A 26,169-nucleotide genomic window follows, 5' to 3' on the forward strand; every position below is an offset into this window, starting at 1 on the left:
TCCCTTGTTTTCATTTTGTTTGGCAACAGCTGAGCTGGCAGCAAGCCCAAAGCCTGGTAAATGACAAATCACTACCAGATGAAGCTGTGAGTTTTACACAGAGCATGTCTTCTAGCCATGGAATACTTTTGAGGCCCAATAAAAATTACCAAACTGACTGAGAAGCCAAGTTCAAGCCTTTTACATGAAGGCCTGCCATTAACAAAAAAACAGATTAATTCTCCAATCAGTGAAGCCAGTGGTTGGGCTAATAAAGCCCCTGAAAAGCTGAAGAATCAGAAGCAGAGATAGAAATGCAAATCCTTAGCAGGGCCCCAGGCAGGGTTTAACACTTGCTGCCTCACAGGAGCAGGAAAGACCCTCTGTTCCTCAAGCAAGAAGGCAGTCACAAACCAAAATGATCCTCAAGAAGCACTAATCCCCCTTCCATCCTCCATGTCCAAGTTGCAGCTCTGCGCCAGGTTACCTCCCTGAAGAGCGGCTCAGCACTGAGCTGACATGGGCACAGGGAGCTCCCCAGCAATCCAGCTCTTGGGACAGAGAGGAAAGTGACACTAGACAGAATTCCTGCTGCTAATTCCCATGACAAATCCTTCCCTGCAGACTGTATCCCCTCAGAGGTCAGCCCCCAAAGTGGGCTGAAGTTAGGACTGGGAAAAAGGATGTTTCCCCAGGGTGCCCTCCAAGCAGGCCAACACTGCCTTTTTCCCAGGAATCCTCCCTGCAGTCTTGTGAACCCAGCATTGAAGCCACAAGGCACAGAATGTGAATGCTTTCCTGAGCCTTGTTTCATCCTTCCCAGGTTGACACCTCAGGACATCACCTTTTGTTACCCAAAATTATCAGACAAGAACTGAGGAAAACCACCTTGCAAAAATGTTTCCCTGTCTTTGCTAGGTAGGTGTTTTAATCAAGGGTTTGGCACTCACAGTACCCTTGCAGGTTGTGTAGAGAGGATCATTGCTTACTCTAGTAATATATACAGAGAGGCCTGAATTTCTGTGAGTAGTAATTTTGTAGTCAATATAGAATGATACAGTGGATGTAAACCAACAGTGTTCTGAGTCACATAACAAAGGCTGGACAGCATCTGGCTGTGGACATAGCCAAAAGATGTAAAGTGAAGCCATCAGAGTCCTGAACATTCCTGAGGTGCACCCTTCCCAGATTGTCACAATGGATGATATATCCATGCAATGAATGTTGCAAGGTAACATCAGAGGGGAAGGAAAAATCCCAATAAAAAAGGAATATTTGGCTATAACCCTGTGTACCTGGATGTCACACGACAACAAAAATTCCCTGCAGCCTCTCCCCTGGGCTTCCATGGAGAAGGCCCCCCATAGGCACCCATTGCACCCAAGTGTAAAAGCAATGGCAGCACCCATGGTCCCCAGGAACACAGGCCAGGGAACCCAGCACTGCCACTGCAGAAAGCTGGAAGGTAGAGGTGAGAGCAGCCTCAAAGGATTAAGTCCAGACAATACTTTCCTGTCCTGGGGGCATCAGACACAGTCTGGGAGAGGCCTGTCAGCCTTCATTGGCCACAGGTAGTGGTATAGGGTAATTTCTCCTGATAATGTCACTGGAAGAGGAAATCCTGCAGACTAAACTCATTAAAGCCTGAGGGGAGCACTGTGAGGGGCTCTTTCTGCAGGAAGAAGGACTGTAGGCTGGGTTTGTCTGAGTGGGAGAACATCTCTTTTGGCATATGGTTGGAAAGCTCTCAGGGATTTCAAACACCCTTCTTTGGGGTATGTCAGCCTTAAAGTCCAAGTTTTCACTTCAAAGTCAAAACTCATCCTTCCTTCCAAAATGCAGCCCCCCAAGGGAAAACAAAAATACCAAAGGGAGATGGTAGATTGGTGCTCAAGAGCCAGTAATTTAGAGGCAATTGAGCAACTGTCATTCATTTGCACTCTTATATCAAGCAAGCAAATAAGTAAGACACTATATTGCTGTAAGTGCTTGTTCCAGAGGCTGTTAGGGCTTTGAATCAAGACTGATAATGCCTTGAGTTGCTGAAGGGCAATGTCATCTGCCCAAAACAAGCACTGTTATCTCTGCAAGGCACCTGAGGTACACACAGGATTTAGCACCTGGCTCTCCCCTCCTCTGTGCTTCCTCAGGTCTGGAGTGAGGCCCCTGTGGCACAGGCAGGAGGGGGCACCACAACACAGGGCTGTCCATGGGGTGAGCAGCCAGTGCCCGCGGGCCACCCCTCGTACGGGCAGCCCTGCCAGCCCTACAACCACCCTGCTCTTTTGACCCCAACAGAGTGCACACGCTGGGTGTTCTACACTTTGGCCCACACCTGGTCTCTGACTCTGAAGTGTTGACCTGCACATTGGCAACAGATTTGAGAAAATGTGAATTTCCTCCTCTTCTGAGAAGCACAGTGGGACAACTTATCTACTCAGGTCAACAGAAAATGCCCTTGATTTCAAAAGCAAGGCAGCCTGATCCCTGATCTTTTGTAGGAAAATATTTTGACAGTGTAACAGATGAAATTAGCTAAAGCTAGGATGACTGGCACTTAATCTGATAATCCCTCCAGAAGCAATTACCTTGAAAATATCTGATAAAATTTGTTCCGTGTGCGTCTCTGCTGTGGCAGCGCAGGCACAGCCCAGCTGGCATGCAGCTCTGACCTGGCCATCTGCTGAGGCAGCGAGGCCTGGGGACAGTGTCCTGCTCACAATCCTCTCCTGCATCGGCACAGCCATCGCACTCCTTCCTCCACAACACAGCTGGTTTCCACACCTCTTGAGAAACGTGGGACTTGACACAGGCAAAATTCAGTTAACTGGTTAGAGAGCTTCAGCTTCATCTCAACACAACAAAACAATTGTGACTTTCATTAGCACCAGTCAGAAAGTTTCTGATGGACAAGTACTTTAAAAGTCAGCTTGCCACAAGTGAAACAATTTAGGGAAACAATATGTCACTTTTGCAGAACATTAAGCTTCCTCCAGTATCCCATTTGCAGAGGAAGATATTACACCCCTAACTGCATCCATGATTCTTCCAATGCTTTCCTAAAATAATTGGGTTTATTTGGGAACTTAAATGGAAGGAGGCATACATATGTAGTGCAGAATATATTTGAATCATCACTTCTATGCACTAAGCTGGTCTAATTCTGTTTCCTTCTTCATTCCTGACAATGGACTTTAAAGCCATTTGCATCAGATCCATGAGTTTGTGCTTTTGCCCAGATATTACCTCACACTTAAAATGAGAGAAAGAGGGTAGTAAATAGACAAATCCTGCACCAGTGTGACCCATGGGCACTCAGCATAGAAGGACAGTCATTCAGGTGACCCTGAAGGAGGTGAGAGCTGTTCTCTCTGCTGGACCAAGCTGGAAGGAGCTTCCTGGCACACCATGAGATGCACCTGGCTAAAGACTGACACAAACCCTGAAGAATGCATTTTGTGGGAGCTTCAAAATTATGAACTTTTGTTGGAGAAGGTGTTTAACTGTTCTCTGAAAGTAAGGCAGGAGGAATATTTTGCCTCATCCCATGAGAAAATGAGAGATGTAGTGGCCATTGAAACCACAAAGACGCACTTGGAGAGCAGGCTGTCCTACCTTAACTACTCTTGGTATCAAAATGCAACTGGTGTTTACATGGAGTGAGTAAAAGTTCATTTGCCAAATGAAACTGGTGAAAACATACTTGGTTCTTAATTTTCTCTTACTGTAAAACCAGAGTTTCTACAAACCCTGAAAGACAGCAGAGCTAGAATGAAGGAATGCTTCAACTACACCAAGCAGAACTCTTTAGTGATATGAACTTCAGAGAAAGGAGGACCCAGAAATATACCTAATATGATTTATTAAAATTGACCCTGAAAATAAATTCTATTTCTCTTACAAACCTATTTTAAAACATGGAGGCTTTTTCTACTTAAATAAAACTGTTTCTGTATTTGAGGTCTTAATTATATAATTAGTAACAACAACAAATTAAAATGAATTAATCCCATTCTGATTTATTTTGCTTGCAGTGTTAAATAAGAGGTACACAAAACACAATTAAGTAATTTTAAGTCTTCTCTTTAAATCCTAATCAGAAATTGCCACATCTAGATAAAGCCAAACCGAAACAAAGCTTTTCATTTGTTATGAACTGAGAAGTGTGTAAAGTGCACAGTGCCCACTGACTCCAAGATAAATACTTCCACTGCTTCTTAGTATTTCTGGCTAAAAGTTGTCAACAATTTCAGGACTGTGCAAAGATGATTACACAGAATCTACTACTTGGAATAATTAGAGCAAGAAAGCTTTAACTACAGTGTATAATATACAGACAGACATTCGCCTGAGGATGAGGAAGGTCTGACACCTGCTAAAATAAAGAGAGGAATGGTTTGTAGACTTGCACTGATATCTCCTTCATGTTGTGTACTGACATTTCTGCATGCACCTCACCCCCAGGCAGCCTGCTTTGTTCTTTTTTAAGCACACAGATAGAACCCAGACTTATGTCTCTAGCTAAGGCATTGCACACGCCCAGGTAAAGCTCGGACACGTGGCCCCCAGACCCCATGTGAGGGTCAAAGCCCTCCCTCAGCTGACAGCAGGCACAGACAGATGTGAGCACTGGAGCAGGTAGAGGCTGTGCAGCGGGGCTGGGGCATGGTGCCAGCACTGCCTGAGCAAGGGCTGCTGGCTGCACTGGCCCAGGCCGTGCCACAGGGATGCAGCACCAGCAGAAACACGCGAAAGCTGTGCACGTCCCCAGGGCAGTGGGGACACCTCAGCTGCTGGCAATGTGACTGCACCAGAGAACAGAGCCTCACATTTCTTCCCATCCCACATACCATATCATGTGCATGTGACTAGTAGAGGTCCAAGAGTGATTGGGCTGTTTTGGGTGTTCTAAATTAGCCCACCTGTGCACACACAGAGACACTAACTATCTGCCCACAGATGTACATGTGTCCCACCAATGCCCATTGACACCCATGGGGTAAGTCCTGGCACGGAAGTTGGTTACCCCAGCACAAATCAGAAAAGAAATATAACATGAAGCAGATTATTTGTTGGATGGTCCAGCTGCTCTCCCACCACCTTGATGCAGTTTGTGGGTCCCCTGTCTCATCTCATTATTCTCCAAGTGGTGCCCAGACTTCTCCCCTGCATGGGTGGACAAACCTCTCTCCTGAAGATGGCAAATGTGACCCTGCACTATTGGGCTGCTCCTAAAGCCTGTTGAGAGCCAAAGCTTGCAACTGTGTGCAGCACAGATGAGAAGGTCAAGAAAGGGAATCAACATAGCTGTTGATTTTCAGGCAGCCTGAGCACCAGAGAGAAAGCGTTGTTCCCTTGGAATGCACCAAAGATACAACCAACGCTAACCACAAATTCTCCACTTGGCAAAAAACAGCATAAAATAAACATGGCAGAGAGAGCTCTTAGCTATTCCCAGGGCATCAGGCAATGAGGAAGGTACCTCACCTGCCAGTTTGGCAAGCATATCAGTGAACTGTGTCCCTCAAGAAGTGTCATCATAGACCACACCAATTACCTTCTTACTGCAGGGATGAGTCCTAACTAGTGCCTCTGTCTGCTCCAGTAGATGTATTTGTGATTAGATGGGCACTGCACATTTGACATTTTCATTTCTCTGCTGTACCAATCAACAATCTTAACCTACATTCACTATTCATTCAATATGGGAAGGAGTCCTTTACTATACCAACACCTTCTTTGGTCTTTAGATGTAATTGCTGTCTGGTCGGACTCCATTCTTCTTGTATATATCATCTAGTCACACGTATCATAGCTGAATAGCACATTCATAGCCTCTAGCACTGAATAGAATCCATATGTTCTCCTCTTGTACCCCTGCAGAGATTTAGCAGTCTGAAATACTTCCTATGGGATCATTCATATCCCATTTTAGACCAACATTCAGACATAAAGCAGCATCATGAGAATGTGGGGAACAATCAAACATCAGTATGAAAATCCCCCAAAACACTGGTATGAACTGCAGTGAAGAGAGAATAAATGTAATTTCCATTTCTGAACTCTCTATGATTTTGTCTCACCAGAAAGTGCAGATTTCCACAGTAAAAGTAGAAATATAGCAAAAAACATTACAGAATATAACCAGTAAACAAGGCAGAGAGGGGCCATGTCTCCCACTCTGCTTGCAGCCATCTAGGAAGCAAAACCAGACAGCCCTGATGACCTCACAGCTGCTGCTGTGACAAAGCTGGCAGGCATTCACAGAGTTGTGTGTGTGTTCCACTTGCCAAAACCCGGGGCTCCAGCCCGACTGGGCTCCACACACTGGGAGACTTTCAGTGGGCAGGAGCATGGCAATGTAAGGGCTTCACTTTTGTGGAAGTGACACAAAATGCTTGGACCCATTGCATACTTTGTTTTGTAAATCTGCCTCTCAGTGCCACCAGGAGCTGATTGAAGGGGATGTAAGTGTTTGGATATTTATAATAGAGCAGTAGACTCTAAATTATAGTCTGTATAACTGTGATGGCAAGTCAATGTTTCCCTGAATTCTAAGTTTTCTTTCATCCCTCAAACTTTCTTTCCCTGAGAGTGGATGAAATAATTTTTCTCCTGCTCAAGAACCAGCATTCGGATTGGTACCAAGGAACAGCAAAACATTAAACAATTAAGCGCTGTTGTATGTAAACCCTTTTTCAGGTAATCAGCCAGAGGTGACTCATCTCAACAAGTGTTCCTTGTATATATTAAAACAAACAGTTGCTTTTAAAATTACTGGTTCCTTCTGTCGCTCTCTTGTCCTTCTGCAATATCAAGTTAAGCAACAAACAGAAGCTTATCTTAGACGACCAGTAAAAAAACCTCATTTTCTGTCGACTTTTGTTGTGGAGTACAAAGAGTACCTAGAGTGCATAATGAGAGCACAGCATTTCCTGGGCCCCAAAACTGTGATGAGTGGTTTTGTGTAGAGCAGTGGGGTGAATAAGACTGTGTTGTTAACATGCTACTTAAGTAATCAGCCTCTTCCGTTACACTTTTTATTTTTTTTACATATGCTCAGTGAAACTTATCCTTAATGTCCTTCAAAAGCAAAGACACGATAGTTGGGGCACTGCTGACTGCAGCGGGAATAGGGCTGGATCCAGATTTCCATAATTATAACCAAGGTACCACAAAACAATGATTTTTCCTGCAGCCACCATGTTCTCATAGATGAAAGATGTATTTTAAACACTGACCAGTGTCTTTTCCCGTGTGAACAAGTTAGTTAAACTCAGAAAACAGCTCAAACCAAGAGGGTTGACATATGTAGTTGTGTCAAACTTAACATGATGTTTTCCCCATTTTGTCACCTGCCCAAAAGCACTGGAATGCTTTCAGGCACTAAACTCAATAAAAGATGTCTGACCAAAAACATACACTCTTCAGACTCTTCATTCTCCTCCAGATTAACATCCCTCTAGCATCAGCTAAAATTTCCCCACTCAGTTCTGTGTCAGTCAAGAGCTAATGCTGTCATACCAGTTTAAAAATTATAAGCACCAAGAATAATAAGATTTCTCATTTCTACTTAGAACACTGCACTTCTTGCTACTTAAAACCTGCAGCCTCTGCACTTTCCAAATAAATGTATTTTATTTCAGAGTATTAGAGTAGCACTTTGTAACACCAGTTTACATAACTGTAAATGTGGATTTACTTGTAGACGTAAGCAAACATTTCGTCAATTGTAACCTGTGGCCAGCAAACCAGAATCTCCTTTCTGGAGGCTCTCTGTGTTTTTCAGACCTGGTATGAACAAATCACCTTTCTTTCATTAGCTCCCTTCCCAATTTGCCCACTTACTAAACAAAACAGCTTAGCTCGCTAGTCCCAAATGTGCTCGATTTTTAACAGATATTTTCACTTTAATACAGACACTTAACACTGTATAAACACACAGTCACAAATTGGCTGCGGAAGAATTTGAAAGATGAATCTGCCCTGAAACTCTGTTTTTTCTCTGAAAAGCATTTGATGTTCTGTGGGGAACGGAGCTGTCGCTCTTCACAGCGGTGGCTGCCTCTGCCCCCTCGGCGGGGGCTGGCACCGACCAGGGTTCCTCGGAGCCCAAGGCAGCCTCCTCCGAGGGGACCTGCAGCCGCCGGCGCTGCCCGGCTTCCACTCGTCTTTGCCAAATCCCGGGCAGGCTCGAGTCCCTCCTCTCGGGGACAATCGCCAGCGGGGCCAGGAGCAGGCTGCGGCCAGGTTCGTCCTCCGGGCCCCGCGGCTGCCCGCCCGCTCTGCCCGGCACAGCCCAGGCGTCCATCGAGCCGCTCCCGCAGCCGCGGCGGGTCCCGGGCCGACCCGGCGCACCCCGCCCGGCGCTGCTCGCCCGCCGTTCTCCGTTGCCGGCCGCTAACTCTCGCCTCGGCCGCCCCCTCTTCACACGTCCTTGTCCCGTCATCTCTGTCCTTCCACCGCCGCAGAGCCGATAGCGATCGCGGCCCACGGGCCGGAGAGGGCTTGGGCTTTCACGGAACCCGGGGCGCGGGCGGTGCGGGACGGGGGCCCGGCAGGTCCGTAGCGGCACGGGCTGCTCACGGTGCCGGGCAGACCCCAGGCGCGGAGATCGCGCTCAGCTGGACACGCTGACCGCGCCGCCGTCGGGCGCGACCCCGGACCCACCGGGAAAGGGTTCCGCGGGGCAGCTGGGAGAGTACAGGGTTTCCACGATACCTGCGCGGGGCCCGGCTCAGCCTCCCCCCTTTCCCGGGCCTCGCGGTGTCCTGCAGAGCAAGCTGCAGGACGAGCAGATAGATGGGTGCGCACGGCCGTCGGTGGCACTGACCCCAGCCGGGCGCGGCTCCGGACAGAGCAGCTGGACAGCCTGCGGGGGGCAGAGATAACTCCTAGGGAAGCTCTCCTACTGCCGCACCCCTCGGGTGTTTACCAAAGGCCGTCCAGGGAGGGGCTTCCCGCTGTGCCCTGTCCGTACGGACGACGGCCGAAGCAGCCGAAAACCTTCCGAGCCTACTGCGGCCCCCGGGCCCCGGCCTCCCCCTCACAGGCTATCCAGCCTGACGGGCCGGGTCTCTTCCAGAGAGTGATTATTCATCGCATGAACAGAAGCGAAAGGTGTAAGGCAGGCAGACCCGATATCTTTCGGGCCCTCCAGCGTGGAGTTACCGTGCTCACCGAAACCAGGACATCCTTACAATGTTGTGCCTGTGTATGTATAAACAACCCACCATGGTTTCGAGTTTGCCTTTGCCTTCCATTACTTTAGGGGCAAAATGCACTTTTACATAATCTGATCGCTGCTCTGATTTCCTCTGTCCCCAGCACTTCCCCTAACTGAGTGACAGCATGACACAATTAGCATAGATACTTGAAAAGTCAACTTCTACATCAAGTGTTCACCGCGATTTCAGGAACACAGAGATGCAACACTTGATTTGAACAGGCATGGCTTGCATCCAGATAATATGTTCAGAGTGCAGAGATCATGAGTTGAAATTAATGAAGACGTTCCACACTGGTATGTCGAAATTATTCCCTGCACTTCTGGTCGCAGTGCAAGGGCCAGCAGTCTAAAAACATGCAGGGCTGCATCTCGCTGATTCCTTTCTTGCCATCTGCCTCCCCGCCCCAGCTCCCTATTGAAGGGAAGGGAAAAAAATGCTAAAAAGAAAAATTGGAAATTGCATAAAAGTCTTGGTCTTGGTAGGGGAACCACAGACTCAGGAATCCAGTTAGGGAATAGGAATTTTTCCCTTTGACTGGTCTTGCCACTCACAGCTAAGCAACACAGAGCTCTGCACTAGAAGAGTCGTGGACAAAAGCTACATGTCTGCAGCCCTGAAAGATCATAGACCCCGCAAACCAGAGACAGACAGCCCGACCCAAGGAAAGTGCATTGCACTGATTTGGAAAACGAGTCACAGGTAAGAGACTGGGTTCGCTTCCTTCCCGTTAAATCAGCCCAGAGTCAATTATTCAGGGCTAGTCCAAACCCTGCATCTTTTACCACTGGCTGGGATCAGTGGGGGTGCAAACTCACAGAGAGCAAGCCTGAGGGCGCTGGCTCGGCTCTTTCTTCCACAGCTCACAGAGGCTCCACAGCCCAAGACACGGCGATCTACAGATGAAAATCCTCTGGACACTTGCAGGTGTACAAACACCCAAGTAGTGCAAAGAGATGGTTGAGACGAGAGGGGAGCTTCCGGGGAAGTGAACCTTGTCCCGAGGGTGTCGGGCTTCCCTCTCTGAGCCGTCCCGCCTCTCCGAGCTCTCCTGCCAGCAGCTGCTGGGGGGACATGGGGTGGCGCTCCGCTGAGGGGACGGTGCGTCCCCGCGGTCCCCCCAGCCCTGCGACGCGCCCGTCCTGCCGGCAGCGCGGAGGGACCCGCCGGGCGGGCGCTGGGATGCACCGACAGCCCCATGCCCAGCGGGACCGGCCGGGCGTGGACACCCGGTTTACCGTGGCCTTGGTGTCGGTGCCCGTTTTTCGTAAGCTGACCACAGTGGCGGTATTAATTTCTTACAGAACTTGTTTTAACGGGAGAACCGGTGTCGCTGAAGAAGACTCCAGAGAGAAGCACCCAGCCGCATGCACTTGCAGCCCGGTGCAATCTCTGATGAAGGAGTCCGTGTGCCAACACCCTTTCGTTAAAACAGCCCTAATTCTCCACGTTCAGTATTTTCTTCGTGCTGTACCGTATCGTCAAATATTTAATATCGTCAAATCTTTCCTATGTGCAACTGGTCAGCGCTCCCACCTACAAACATCCTGGTATAACTCTTGAGAGAGGGGAAGCAGAACGAGATACAGACCCTGTTGGAGGGTCCCGCTGGAGTCACCCGCTCTTCTCCATTCTCAGCCTCAGCAGGATCAGGCCAGGGCCACCCTGCCCGCCGCCGACAGGTTCCCCTTCCCTCCCGTCTCTGCCGAGACCGCGACGACCCGCCGAGGGGTCCTACCCGGCGCCCCAAAAGGGGACACATCCTTCCGATGTGCACAGAGACAGCAGTGGGAGAGCAGGGTGCACATGAGTCGGGAATTCTCTTGAGCCTGCGTGTCTGCCCGTTTCCATCTCTTCAGAAAACGATGCAGGAAATATTCACTAAAATGTCGAGGGCGTGTAATTTAAGCGATGAAGTTTAGACTGAGCTTCGGAGAGATGGGTGATAAAAGTGGACGGCCCAAAGTGTACCCCGCATAACCAAGCCCATATACTTCCCACGTCCGCCCCGTACACGTTATCGCGTTTCTGACCGCATCTCAGAAATAACGCCTCTCTCCAATTAGCTCGGCAAAACTGCTCACCTCTTGCGAAGCCCCTCCGGCCACAACAATAACCTGGATGTGCTGACGGACTGTTCTCTGGGCGCGTTTTCCTCCTGACTCCCCGAACCTCCCGCGCCCCGGGGCGGCCGACCCAGCCTGCGACTCCGCGCAGCCATCGGAGAGGCCCTGGGTGAGCCCGCCAAGCACCGCACCCCCGCAGCGCGTCCCCTGCCCCGCCTCCGCTGAGACCCTCGCACTGCGCGGGGCTGCTCCGAAGCCTCGGGGCGGGCGGAGAGACCGGGCGGCCAGTGCAGCCGCGCCCGCTCGTCACCTGGCGGAGCCGGCTCCGGACGCGGTGCGAAACGTGGAGATCTCCCGCACGCTGGTTTTCCTCCAGCACCGCAGTATGAATTACCACTGCTCGCAATCTCACGGTCGCCGCGGGAAATAACGCGCCGATAGACTTTGTTGATTCCTACCGCTGTATTTTCAGAGCGAAAAGGCGCATAGGAAGGGGATTGTTTCATAGAAATGTAACCCGCAGCCCTTCTCGGAGCGCGCACCAACCTCGTTAATTATCTCGTTGAAGGTGCAGGAAAAACAAAGACGATCGACAGCCTTGACGCTGCTCCCGGCCGTGCCCGATCCGCCGCGACCGGGCTTACCACGGGCTCTCATCACGGTGGTCCGGCCTCGCCGCAACGCATCCCTGGGAGCCCCTCGCCAGGTGCTCATTTTCTGTCGTGCTACCTGCGACAGACGACAGTAGTGCTGTCCTGCCTCTGTCGGTCATGGATGGGGAGATCCGCGTGGGGGGCAGGATGGGGGCTCGGCAGGATCCGCGCTGGCCCTGCTCCGAGCCGAACGCTCCGCTCCGCCCCGCCGCGACCCGCGGGGCCGCCCGAGCACTCGGCCGCTGGCGCCCCGACCTGCACTGCTGCGGACAGGGAGCAGAGCCCAAGGGGGAGCCCTGCGGCGGGGGGGCCTTAGAGCGCGGCGGCGAGGTGCGGTTACCGGACGCCCTACGGGGCCGCAGCCCGTCGCCGGCGGGGCGGGTGCTCGGGCCGGATCGGGGCCGCATTTGCGTCGGAGTTTGAGCGAGCACACCGCGGGCCCTTGCGGGAGACCCCAGAAAGCCAGTTCCGGGTTAGCATAGGTGTTGGTCAGGGCTGGGCTGGTACTCCCAGGGGCCAGCGTTGTCCTTGTTCCCTGCCGGCGCTCGGTGCTCTGGACGCCGAGCCACGTCACGGCCATCCGAAAGCCCAAAGCCCTGCTTGCGTCGCTGAGACAGCGGTGTCAGGGACACCGAGACTGGATATCAGCGGGATTCTGCCCACGGTTAGATCGGTTAAAACCGCTAGACAAACGAGTAATTGACGGGACGTCCCGGCTTTACCGGAATTCGGCACAGCCGAGTTACGGTTTCACAAGATCGGGTCTCGGGATTTGAAACAACGATCATCTTTTTTAGCGGGAGAGCAGTACGGGGCTTCTCCTTCCACACAGCTCCTTAAACGCAGAATTCCCTTTTATCAAATGCATCATGTTTAAAAAAGGAAGGGGCAATTTTCTCAGGCCACTTTACTAAGGCTCAACAGCACGTCCTGCATCCGTGGTGAGACGAGGCTGAACCACAGAGGTGAGGGGAAAGATGGAAACTAAACGACAAGTTTAATTAAAAGCAGCTGGCTGGTTAAACACGTGGCTAGAAGTAGATACCCGGTTATTTATCTCACCTGCGAAGGACGAGCTACTGCTTTATTCTTCTCCAATGTTCCGAGAGCACAGCAATGGTGCTTAATGTGAGGGAACTCTGCAGACAGGATTTGTAATCGTAGAGAAAGGGCGCTCATAACCTACAGCCTCTCCACGGAGAGACGCCGGCTGGTTCTGCAGGTAGTGAGGGACAGTCGGCCGCCGCACCCTCTGTTCCTGGTGCCACCGGGACACCGGTGTTAATCAGCAGCACCTGTGGGAACTTAGAGCCGGAGGAGCGCTTCCATAGCTCAGGTCCTTCTATTTTAGCTAAATGAGAAAGGTTTTATTATGAGAGGTGGAAGTAGGAGATGAGGTAGAAAGAGAGATGGAGGAGCTGTGAGTTTGAGCTACAGAATTCGCTTGGGCTTTGGGATTTAGGAGTGCGGGAAAATCGCTCATACTGGCTCTCGTTTTCCTTCGTGTCTGTTTTCTTCGCTAATAGGGAGACGTAACCGGAACGTGTGCCTAGACTGGGGTGATCGGGGGAAGTTGAGGCAAAAGATTAAGACAAGTGAGGGGGTTCTTAGGGGGGTTGTTTTTTGTTGTTGTTTTGTTGGGGGGGTTCCGTGCCTCCTCCCCTCACTAAATCCGCACGGGCTCGCTAGTGGAGATAACGGCCCCGCCGCGCTGGAAGGCGGGTTCTGTGCAGGAGGTGAGGCCAGCGGGGCAGGTCCACCCACTTGAAAACAAAACTTTTTTCCTGCAGGCGCTGAGAGCAGAGACCGGCGCGGGGTCCCCGGAGCCGGCTCGCCGCCCGCCGGGGGCTGGTATGTGGTAGGGTAGGGCCATGTATTGGAAGAGTGACCCGATGTTCGTCTGCAGGCTGGAGGACAAGGACTTGCCCGCGCTCGGGGGCCCGGCGGAGAAGGTGCGCGGGCGGGGGGGGCGGCGCGGCTCGGGCGCCTGGAGCAGCTCGGCGGGTCTGTGGCCTCGGCCGTGGCGCTCCCGCCGGGTCCCGCGGACACCGCGGCCTCCACCAGGGTCCTGGCGGAACCCATAGGCATCGGTGGGCCAGACCGGGCCGGCGCGGGGCTCCTGGGCGTGGCGGGGCGCTGACCGTTGTCTCCCCGCGCTCCCGCAGGCCAGCCCTGCAGCAGCTGACGAGGACTCCTGCTCTTCCTCCGCTGCCCTGTCGCCCTCCTCATCGCCGCGGTGCATGGCCTCAGGCTCAGGCTGCGCCCCCGGCAAGTGCGTGTGCAGCAGCTGCGGCCTGGAGATTGTGGACAAGTACCTGCTCAAGGTAAGGGCGCCCGACCCGGAGCCCCCTTCGTCCGGCGACTTCCCTCACCGCTGAAGCCGGAGGGCGGCCTGCTTAGGCAGAGCCTACCCGGGTAGCCGGTAGTGCCCGGAGAGCCTCGGGGAACCGGGCGCGGTGGGATCCGGGGATACAGCCCTCCGGGTCGCCCTATCGCTACGGCTCAGCCCTCCCCTCCCCGGACGGCGCGGAGCTGCCGCGGACACGGGAGCGCGGAGTCCCAGCGCGTTCGTTCGCGGTGCTCGGGCCAGAGAAAGGACCCTAGCTGCTGTCGGTGTTTCGGGTGACGCTACTTGCTCTGGGCTGCGTGTTCCTGACGCACCGGGAGAAGCGGGGAAGTGAATGGAACGGGGGGTCCCGACCGCGGCGGTTCCCGCGCTGTCTCGGTCAGATGGCGGCGGCGCGACCTGCATTTTACTGACATAGGTCTGGGAGGAACGTCGTGAGTCTCAAAGCCAAAAATGCCTCTTGAGAAATGGAATAAGTTATTCTTGCAAAAGGTGGTTAACTAACATATTTGAAGGAAACGAGCTGCGTGCGTGCAGAGCTGTTCTCTTGTCTTAGCAATCAGAACCGAGTAAGATAATTTAAAAACAAATAAACAAAACCAAGTGGCTTTAAATATGAAGCGTTACTGTGGGGGGAGGTGTATGGGGGAAGTTTATTTGCTTTTTGTATTATAGCCGTTAAAATTATGCTGGGTCAGAGTTTTGCTGTCTTTCCTCTCAAAATTGAGAGTTACGATCATGGCAGAAGTCAGTTGATTCCATCAATCTTAGACGAAGTTGTTGTATAGTTGCAAATTGATAGTGGGTAACACCCCTGGAAGGACATCTGTGGTGTTGTTAAATCATCCGGTTAGGTCTTAGTTGAGGTGGGGAGGTCTAAGTAAAATGCCTACGGGAGCTAGCGTCCATTTAAAATGGAGCCGGTGCAGGAGCTGCCACGCATCCCTGGTTCGGGTCTCCCTTTCAGTAGCTTGGGCTGGCACAGAACAGGCGGGTGGACAAGGAACAAAACTGACTTGAACTCAATTCAGTTCTGTTAACTCCCGTGACGTTTTGGCAGCTTATTGATAGTTTACTGATCACTGCTGTCTCCTATCTGAACAACCAGGATAACGGGACTTCGAGGAAAAAACCTCTAAATTATTTACCCTTGAGTTTAAATTAGCTGTTTCTGCTTCTTGTGTAGGCAGAGAGGAATCAATGCTGGTATGCTAGTGTCCAGCAGCAGCACACCTTTCAACTTCATCCCTGTCAACTGACAAACAGGAACACAGGCAAATGGCATTAAATGGGACAACCACAGAAGCTGCTGGTGTCCCGCTCTTTGGAAGGGCGTTGATCTCTGAAGAAGGGGTAGTTGGCTCTGAGTGGCTGGGATGTCAGCTCACGTTGCGCAGAGCTGCATGCCAGGGCTTGATGCAGACCTAGGGAGGCCCAGGGAGCCCTGGCACGGCAGGACTGGCTGCAGGGCAGGCTCAGTCTGGCTCAGCGCTGCCCCTCCACTCTGCGGCCTTTCTGAGAGCTGCCCGGGAGGGTGAGTTTGGTGACAGCTAGCAACTGCTATCAACAGTTTCACATATTGTGGTGTAAATTTGTCAGTATATAGGAAGGTGGCTGCCAACAAGGATAAGGGTTAGGAAAGCATTGGGCAAACTGCAGTATTACAGCCTGAAGAATGACTGAAATGGGTGATCCCAGCATGGGTGTTGGAGTCCATGCATTGCCTTCTCTGAGGTTTGTCTGGCCACGCTCTGATGAAAGGCACATTCCAGATTACCTCAAATCTGCTTTTCCATAGGGAATATATGGGCTATTTGGTATGAGATGACAAACTGGCTCAGTGGGGAGAAAAAAATTAAACCGTAATCATTCTTTGGTTTTCAGAATTCCTCCTATACAGTATAGGATTATCTAGAGGGTTATTACTTAATTTTTGTGGTCACTGGAAATCTTGGGTTGTCAAATGATTTATTTAGGTGATGTGCAACGTTTGCGCAATTAAGAGTTCCTTTTATAGGAAAGTAGAAATTAAAACAATTGCTCTCATTTTATTTATTTTATATGCCCCAAAATGATATGTAAGTTTCCAAAAATGCTGATTTCTACTACATTCCATGACTATGTTTAGTTTTGCTAGGGACATACTAAAGAAATATTGAACTTGCTATTAAAACACCTGCTGCTGTTTTGAAACTCAGATGCCACTCACCAAATTTGCTTTAACAGAAACATGGCAAATGGAGGAGTGGTTCATGGTGTATTTCTATTTGACAGACCTTTTTCCCCTTCAATACTCATGTTTTAAAATTTTAAATAACTTTGCAACGTTTGTTTTTTGTTAGGCAGGAATTTGTGCAGACTAGGAAATAGAAATGTGTTAGTTAGTTGCCTTTCCAAGGTCACGTAAGGCCAAAATTTGCTCTCTTACTCTAATGCTATGAGAACAGAACTGGGCACAAAACACCTGCACGGAACTTGTATCTCTTGCTTCCTCTTCTACTGCTTTTAATTACAAACCCATGAAAGCTTATTCTGAAGACTTGAATCAAATTAGTTTACCTTCAATATATGTGCAGTTCTATAGGGAAAACATTTTGCATTCAAGATAAATTTTCTGTGAAACATGGTGCATATAACATTTGATCATTTCTGGAAAAATACCCAGGATCTGCAAATATAAAATGCAATATTGGTAGTACAGGTATTGAGAGGTGTTTTTTTGTTGTGTTTTTGCAGGTGAATGACCTCTGCTGGCATGTGCGCTGCCTCTCATGCAGCGTTTGCAGAACGTCCTTGGGAAGGCACACCAGCTGCTACATCAAAGATAAAGATATCTTCTGCAAACTTGATTATTTCAGGTATATCATACAGGAATATAATTTATCAGATAACTTGTTATACTTGCTTGTTTCTTTTCACTTCAGCCACAACTGAAATTCACTTGAGACTTTTTCATTTGTTAGGTTTATTTTCAGCAGTTTAAACTATGGCTTTTCTTGAGGAGGGACTTGGGGATCCCTAAGTCTGTGTAATGTCACCTCCTGCTAAGTCTCCAATCTGCCCTTCCCCTGTTGCACACAGCTGCTGTATTTATACCACCACTTACTCGTGTATGCACAGAAGGGAAAAAATGTCTAAGTCCCTGCTGCAGTTTGGTTGTAAAGCCATCCTGTGTGCAAAGAATTGTCCTTGGATAATGCTGGCTGAGAATGTAATGTAAAATTGAGATGATCTGTTTGGAGCAGTGCTTCACTGGTGTAGGGCTTAAGGCATTACAAGGAGCTGTAAAATCAACCCAGAATAAATCCCATTATATTTAAAAGAAGCTTTCAGCAATTATACTTTTCTGTGATCAGTTTGATTTAGAATGTGATTCCTTCAAAATTATAGGCCAATCTTGCAAGGAAGAATATTATTTGTGTTGGCAATGGAGTATTCAGGAGGCAGTCTTTGATCCAGAAAGCAGTAAAAATTGCTGCAGTTAATTTTGATGTGATTGCTAGTACTTCTCTAGTTTGATTGCTAGACCAAACTATTTGTGGGATTCTCAGCTCTGCAGTGAATAGATTGCATCCAGCTATGCAAGCTGAGTGCTGTAAACTTCTGAAAAAACTAAATTTATGGGACTTGAAAAAAGTTTGGGTCTGCAAAGATCTTGGGGACTAATTCTTATCTAAATAATCAACATGTTTTGGTGGCTACTTTCCTCTTCAAAGAGAAATTTTCTGGTGTAATAATGCAGATTTTCTAGTTTATTTAAAAATCATAGTGTGATGTGAATTGAGGAAATAAATATGAAGATGCAGGTTTTCCCCCGTCTGCTGAAGATGCTAAAGATTAGTAAAGGGGTAATCTAGCTAAATATATTAGTTCAGACTACTGCTAGAGTAATGTGAAATACATTTGAAAAACTGGAAGAATTTTCAAGAGTCTGCTGTTTCCATCTTTCAGCTTTTAAGAGTAATTATATTTATAAAAGGAATGATGAGGAGCTATGAATTCATGTAGCAATTAAAATGCTTTGATTTTGCTCTTTGCCTTCTGAAAATACTAACCTCTGTATTTCAGTAGTGTCTTGCCTTAAGCTATCATATAGAAACTTGCTGATTTTCTTTTTTTTGCAATGCCAACGCAGTCATGCCGTGGGCTTCAGCTGCACTGCCACAACCTGGTCACCTCTAATCCTGTCGGAGCCTGGCTTTGCCCGAGCCGGGGTCTAAGTTTGCCCCGGTTGCCGTTCTCATTGCAGGCGCTACGGCACTCGCTGCTCCCGCTGCGGGCGGCACATCCACTCCACCGACTGGGTCCGGCGGGCTAAAGGGAACGTGTACCACCTGGCCTGCTTCGCCTGCTTCTCCTGCAAGAGACAGCTCTCCACTGGAGAGGAGTTCGCTCTGGTCGAGGAGAAAGTCCTTTGCAGAGTACATTACGACTGCATGTTGGACAATTTGAAAAGAGAAGTTGAAAATGGTAACGTGCTGCTTAAGAACTGTGTTTGTGGTTCAGATTTAATTAAATTGTTGGGGTTTGCTCCATTTTCCATACTGGGAGATAATTGACTGGTTTTACTTAGACTGGAAGCACAGCTACTTGAATCAAAGTAATGGTAAATTATTTCATATTCAGGGGATTTTATTTGTTTGTTTTGGTTTTGCAGTTTTGGTTTGGGTTGGGTTTTTTGTTTGGATGGCTTTTTGGTTGTAGATTTTTAGTTTTTTTGTTTTGTTTCAGTGCTTTGGGTTTTTTTGGTTTTTTTTTTTTTTTTTTTTAGTCTGCAGAACTTGCTTTGTATCCTAAGGAAAATAAAGTGTCAGCATATCCTGTTGATAAAATATCATGTTAGATTTATTTCTTCCCTCACTTGCAAGGGAGTTGTCTAGGGCATAATGTGTTACGATGCTAGATCAATTGAATTTTGAATAGATTATGGGGTTTTTTTAAGCTGAAATTCAGCTGACCCCAACTACTGTTGGTTATTGTTGGAGAACAGTCTGACTTACGACAACATTGTGAATGTTTAGAAGGAAGTGTTGTTTTCTTTTTGATGTTTCAGGTAATGGGATTAGTGTGGAAGGAGCATTACTAACAGAACAAGATGTTAATCATCCAAAACCAGCAAAAAGAGCTCGGACCAGCTTCACAGCAGATCAGCTCCAGGTAGAGACAGTGCTAAAAACTTGTGTAGGTCAGGTTAATGCAGGACATGGGCGCTGAACCAATAGAAAATTTTATGCATACAGGGGGAAAGAAAAGCTTGAATGCTTTAAACTATTTCATAAACCATCAAGACACAGCATGTTTCTGGAAGTTTAACATGAAATAGTACTCTTCAAGCTCTTTATTTCTGTGGGGGAAGGTTGTAATTCTGAAGAGTGGAAACAAAAAAGATAGTTCTATTTGATTGCTCAATGAAATCTATTTAATCAGCCATTTACATCACTAAGCATAATAAAAACAAAATATTTTTTAGATTATGTAATGTGAAAAGTTGTACTGAAGATGGCTACTGTATGTGACTTCAAGACATTAATAGGATGGAAGTTGGAATTGTTGTAGTGCCTACATCTCCTCCACTTTCCAGGTTTCTTGTCTTTTTGTTGCCTTGACAAGAGTTAACTTCTACTGATACAGTCCAGAGCTACTTCAAGCTCTAGATAACCACTTGAATTAGCTTTCTAGGGAAAAACTCTAAGATAAGGCCAGCTTCCAATGAAAGAGGGGATGGTGAGACAAGATTTAGAGGTTTTAACCTGTAGTGAGAAGGAAGTTGTGACTTTCTACCTAATCCTGGCTGTACATCCCTGCCTTCAGTTTAACAGGTCTTTGAATTTCTCGTAACAATGTGAGTTATTTTGTTGGCCTGTCCTCTAATAGTGAAAGCAGTTGAGAAACTCATCTTGAGGTGTAATAACATGTGAGGTGTTAAAGTAGTGCTATAAAAAAGGGCATGGAGTTGTTCAAAGCTTGGGCTCCTATTATAGTCGTGACTGGAGAGAGGAGGTGGTGTTAAAACACAAACCAAGCATATAAACAATAATCTAACTGGGTGCACAGGGCAAGGGCTCTGGACATTGAGCTTGAACTTCAGCAAAAGGGAACTTTTTCCCCCAGCAGAAGCTTAAAGGGAGATAAGACCAGCCATTAGGATGGGAACTGTATTCAGGGGTTCTTCCCAGCTCCTGTCATTCAAACTTCCATGTTCCCTTCTTTTCCTGTTTAAAGTAGATTGTAACATACTTGAGCAGGTGTTTGAGGTGTTATGGCATCTTGTTATTTCATGATACTTTCTATCTGCTTGTTGTACCTCTGTACCTGTCCTCGAGGCTGCTATAAAACTTTCCTTCCAACAAAAGAAACATTAGGATAAGTGACAGCATGTAATTACCTCACAAAGTACTTGTACAAAAGAATGTCCACACTTTTTTGATGGTTTTGTTCTTTAGCACCTCCCAGGACCTAAAAAGGCTCCAAGAATGCTGGAGAGGCAGTTTGGATAAAGGCCTGGAGTGATGGGACAAGGGGGAATGACTTCCACTGCCAGAGGGCAGGGATGGATGGGATATTGGGAATTAGGAATTGCTCCCTGGCAGGGTGGGCAGGCCCTGGCACAGGTGCCCAGAGCAGCTGGGGCTGCCCCTGGATCCCTGGCAGTGCCCAAGGCCAGGATGGACACTGGGACAGTGGGAGGGGTGGGAGGTGCCCATGCCCATGGCATAGGATTGGAACAAGGTGAGCTTTTAAGGTTCCTTCCAACCCAAACCAGTCTGTGATTCTATGAAAAATTACAAAAGTAAATATTCTGAATCTTTAAAGAGGAAGCCAGGCAAAGTTTGATGGGTCAAAAATCTAAAAAACAAAATAATGCTTTGAAATTGCTGAAGATACCCTGCAGAAATCCATGAAGCCCTACTTTCATAAACTGGCTGAATCCTTAAAGCCTGTGAAAATTTTCAGGATGCAGGCCAAATTGACATTTACTTCCTCAGAAAAAAGGTGTAATTTATATTCTTAAGAGAAGTGCTGACTACTTCAATTTTCTGTCAAAAGATGAGTAGCCAAACCATCAGAAAGGGCAGGTCAGCCACAGTGGAGCCTCTTTCTTGGGCTGGTGAAAGACAAAGAAAACAGAGCATTCCTGCATCCTCCATGGAGATGAAAAGAAGATCAATTACTCCATTTAACATAGGATGCAGATAGTGATTGACAAGTTCAGAGTGGTGGATCATGGCTCATGCTTTTTTTTAATGCTGTGGTCTGCTGCTATAGGTGTTTATTGAGCATATTTGAGTTGCTCTGCAGTAAATTTTCTCCTATAGTTCTTTTAATGCAGTCTTACAGAGGACTTCTTCCAGTTTTTACTAGTGCCAAGCAGAATGGATTTTCTCTAATTTCTGAGAAATGTCACAGCTCACTCAAGCATAGCAAGGACTTGTACTTTGGCTTTGGGAGACTTTTTTTTCTTTTTTTAATGTATTGCGTACTCTCTAGAGACTAGTGATCACAAAAAAAAGTTTCCTGAAGACAGGCAAGGAGTAGTACCATAGTCTGAAAATACTGTCAAATGTGGCTTTTGACACAAATGCTCCTACAATCTCATGTCTTGCCTTTTCAGGTTATGCAAGCACAGTTTGCTCAGGACAATAATCCAGATGCACAAACGCTTCAGAAACTGGCAGAAAGAACAGGCTTGAGCAGGCGTGTTATACAGGTAACAGTGTGAAGTTACTTGACTCACAGTCTGGTACTCATCCATTGGAAAGGTTCAACCAAATCTTTTTCTGAGGGTATTCTAACATGGAGAAAGATCCTAATCTCTTTTAACTTTGGACAACATCCTTAGTCAGGAATAGGTCTAGAACAAGCATCATAATTTGGAAAATTTGCTATATTCCTCTTGCACTCTGTGTGAAGGGATTAAATCTTCTCGGAAGAAACTTCTCAGCCTAAACAGTATAGAAACTGGTATTAATTTATTTCAAATATATATTTGACTGCAGTGGTCTGTTCTTAAGACCTGCACTCTTTTTGAAAGTGTCTGTGGTATGACATTAGGAACAAGTGAATATCTAGTCATTTGTTATAGAGAGCAGAGTTAAAATATGTACCCATGCCAACCAAAACTGAAACACAAACTCTGAATCCTTGCTTGAAGATGTCTCTCAGCAAAAATATGGATGCATTTTTTTTAAATCACATACAAAAATGTGATTTTAAAAATATAATACAAATTATATATTTATATGTTAATATAAATAAAAATTAATTTTGAGCTGCCTTGGCTCATTCTAGCCTGGAAGATTGACAGAGTGTTTCTATAGAAATGAGGTATCTGGCTGCTGCAATCAATCCTTAAAAAAAAAAAAAGGAAGTCTTTTCCATGTGAAAAGGCCAAGTGGATATTGTATGATTGTATGTGAAAGGTGCTTTGCTGCCAGCAGTTCCAGCAGGGAGGAGACTGTCTGGGACGTGCTGGGTGGTGCGGTCCAAGTAGAGTGGGGCTACAGGCGATGTTGCTTGGCCTGGGAGATGCCCAGCCCCTCACTGCACCTGTCCCTGTCCTTGGTGGGCTTCTGGGTACTGAAGACGCATTCCTGACTTGACCACACTTGTATGTTTAGAATGGGTATTTTTCCATTTGGACTGTCAGCATTGTATCAAAGGCCAAATGAATTATGCAAACTCAGCTTAAGATAAACTCCAAGGCTGTTGTTGTGCTAGTATTGAATGTGCTCTATCAATGTGATGTATGTTTCCCTCTTTTTCAGGTGTGGTTTCAGAATTGCAGAGCGCGCCATAAGAAACATGTTAGTCCTAATCATTCATCCACTGCTCCTGTCACAGCAGTTCAGCCCTCCAGGTTGTCTCCACCCATGTTAGAAGAAATGGCATACTCTGCATATGTACCCCAGGATGGGACTATGCTCACTGCTCTGCACAGCTACATGGATGGTAGGTATAACAGCCTTGCTATTTTTCTCCTCATAAAAAAATGTTATCAGCTGTAGCAAAACCAGTTTACCTTTCTGATTAAAGAAACCTAATGGATATCAATACTGTAATTGCTATCTACACCTCATTAAGAAAGCAGTAGCCCTTCACTGCAACAGCATGGCTGAAGATCTGAGTATGAAGACCACTATTTGTGCTTCTTCTAGTCTATTAAAACAAGAATAAGAAATTAAATACTTATTTAAACATCTACTTCACATATTTTAATAACACTTAATTTTAATGAGAACTGTTTCGCACCTGCTCCCTGGCTTCTGTCCCATGGACTGTGAGTATGCTCAATCCAGCAAATTCCCTGAAAGCTTCAGCTTTCCTCTCAGTAACACACAATGGGAGGGAGTGGGAGAGGCTGGTGGTCAAAAGTGCTTCAATCTTCATTTGTCTTATGACCCAGCAAGTCAACAACTTTGGGTCCTATTTGTGATTGGGAGGATTGTGAAGGTTTTGGGAGAACCAGGCTGAGCTGCATTTGTGGCCTGAGCTAGTTTTCCTCCAGAGCAGTGGTGTTAAGAGTGGCCAATTGGGGGAGGAGTGCAGATGCTGGGTTAGGAAAAACACAACATGCTGCAGGGTTGGGACAGTGAACTGTCATTACTAAGTGGATTTTAATCTTGTGCTATTTTCAATGAAGTTGACTGGTAAATGTTTCTGTTTTTGTAGCTCATTCACCTACAGCTCTTGGACTTCAGCCTTTGCTACCCCATTCAATGACACAGCTGCCACTAAGTCACACCTAATTCCTTTTCATCAGGGATCTAAACTATTAAAGATGTAACCTTAAGTCACAGTGTATTGAAAATATAATTGGAAAGATATTAATGTTAACTTTTTATTTAACACCCAGAGCATTTTCAAGAAAATTTTTGCCCAGGTATGTACATCTATTTAGCCTGCAAGACACTTTTATGGATTCTGCATAAGTAACTATTAATTGTTTACAAGCCTTATTAAACACCTTTTTGTATTGTCTGGAAGTAGTCTGCTCTAGTTATGTGTGTGTTAATTTATTTGTCATCAAAAGAGCACTTTGCCTAAAAGAAAGGACTGACAATTGTGCAAAATGTTTACAATTCTTTGTGAAATTGTAGTTTATCATTAGGTTTGTATTTGTAAGTTATTGTTAAAAGTATTACCTGTATTTGAGTTGTGTAGAGCCTATATGTTAAAGCTTATTTCTGTGAGTTTACAAAAATAAATTTTGGTTGCAAATATTTTCAAGAAGAACTGAATAAAGTTTCTGCTGTAGCATGCCAAGCAAAAATGTTGCTGTGTCTATGGCTGAACTGTGATCATTCGTCAAGTGCGTAAATTGAATCTTCAATTTTAAGAGAAAGTCCCTGGTATACTGAGGAGCATTACACTGAAGTCCTTCAGGAGGGCTCATATCTATTTCCATTGATAGTAAAAATAATTTAATGGACTTATATGGATCTTGAAACACTCCAAACATGTGCTATACAAGTGGGTACATGCAAAGCAGTGCTGTTTCTGAGGATGCACACCTGGAGGGGGAGGGAAACTGGGTACATGTGGACAGATTTTAATCTGTGACTTGGCAAGTGGAGAACCTGAAGTCACATCTGCTTTAACATTTTGAATCTTTCTTACTTCAGCTTTTGTTTTCTTCCATGTTTTTGTCTTGTGATTTTGTTAAGCAGGGCAATAAATAAGAGGCAATACTTGAATAGTCTGCTTTTTAGAAGTAAAATCTAGTTTGGCATTTTAACTGACCCCAGTATCAAACTGCAGATGAACAATGACTGGAATTCAGTCAAATGCACTACAGTGCATGGTGGTTAGAGCTGTCAATGTGCCAAGACTTACTAGTAGAGCATGTTTTGATATACTAATTTGATGCATAAAGGTTGCTACAAATTCAACAGGTTTTTGTCTTCAAAGCCTAGTTCCCTTAAATGACTTAAGACCATTAGATCCCCCTTGCTCACTTAAACTTTATTTGCATCAGAAGGAAACCATATTTTGATAGGGTGTATGTGTCCATATCCCTTTTTTTTCCTCCCCCAACTATGCATTAGTGTCTACTCTGTGAAATTCCTCAATGGTGCTGGTCAAACCATTTCAATTTGGAAAAGGTAGTGTTCTCTGTTGATGACTTTTGTGAGGAGAAATTTGATGGCAAGCTCTGAATTAATAAAGGTCTGTAAGCTACATGCTGGCACTGTTTTAAGTGCTGCTCATAGATGTCTGAGCTAATCTGAGTAGCCAAAACAATCTCCAGCGGTTTAAGGCTTTTATTACCCTGCCTTTTTTTAAACTTTTGTTTTCACAAAACACTCAAAATTTGGGCTGTAGTGGAACTTGACTGACCTTACATTTTATTTGAGCACACATAACTTCTAAATTAAATGCCATGGGTAGAATATGGAATTCCAGATGCCATTTTCAGTACCTAAGCTAGCTCCAGATCTTTGCATGCTACCAAAGTACATGTGTAGCAGTAGACAAGCTACTTTTTGTTCATTTGTCTGATATGCTCAAGTTTTACCAGTTAAATGCTAAATAACGTTAATTTAGATGTTAACATAAATTGGTAATTTGAAATGCAACGTGGGCACTTATGCTGAGCCCCTTTAAGGAAAAGTAATTATTCAGTCTTATTTAAAGAACTGAGTAGCTTCAGGTTGTCTGAAACAAAAGCAAGTTTAAGCTTATTTATGAAACACCTCCTTCTGTTCAGTTCTAAAGTCAGAACAAGATTAAAGTACATGGGGGAGCAATTTTCCTATTTCCCTATGAAAATGGGAAGCAGGACCATTGATCTTTTGCTACTGTTGAGTGCATGAGCAGATATTTGTTTATTAAAAGCCATGTGAGATATTTGTGGGTGGGGCTGGGAAAATGCAGACTGCATTGAAAATAGAAGACTG

The 26,169-nt window shown here is 46.6% G+C and overlaps 2 protein-coding genes across 2 annotated transcripts in view; one reads left to right on the top strand and one right to left on the bottom strand.

Annotated features, from left to right (window-relative positions):
* The window catches only part of CRYZ (crystallin zeta), a 61,423-nt gene extending 49,399 nt beyond the window's left edge, over nucleotides 1-12,024 (bottom strand). Inside the window, exon 1 of the mRNA XM_077182666.1 lies at nucleotides 11,819-12,024. Within this exon, the coding sequence (XP_077038781.1) occupies nucleotides 11,819-11,986 (168 nt within the window). The 5' untranslated portion in view covers nucleotides 11,987-12,024. The remainder of the gene's footprint in view (nucleotides 1-11,818) is intronic.
* Nucleotides 11,841-24,570, top strand: LHX8 (LIM homeobox 8). The gene is made up of 9 exons (XM_054638451.2): nucleotides 11,841-11,978; nucleotides 13,716-13,877; nucleotides 14,091-14,249; nucleotides 17,009-17,130; nucleotides 18,522-18,742; nucleotides 19,326-19,429; nucleotides 21,885-21,980; nucleotides 23,038-23,221; nucleotides 23,942-24,570. Exons 2-9 carry the CDS (start codon nucleotides 13,797-13,799, stop codon nucleotides 24,016-24,018), a joined length of 1,044 nt encoding a protein of 347 aa, XP_054494426.1. The 5' UTR covers nucleotides 11,841-11,978; nucleotides 13,716-13,796; the 3' UTR covers nucleotides 24,019-24,570.
* The last annotated feature ends 1,599 nt before the right edge of the window (nucleotides 24,571-26,169 follow it).

The sequence above is a fragment of the Agelaius phoeniceus genome, chromosome 8, assembly GCF_051311805.1.
Source record: "Agelaius phoeniceus isolate bAgePho1 chromosome 8, bAgePho1.hap1, whole genome shotgun sequence".
Lineage (NCBI taxonomy): Eukaryota > Metazoa > Chordata > Aves > Passeriformes > Icteridae > Agelaius > Agelaius phoeniceus.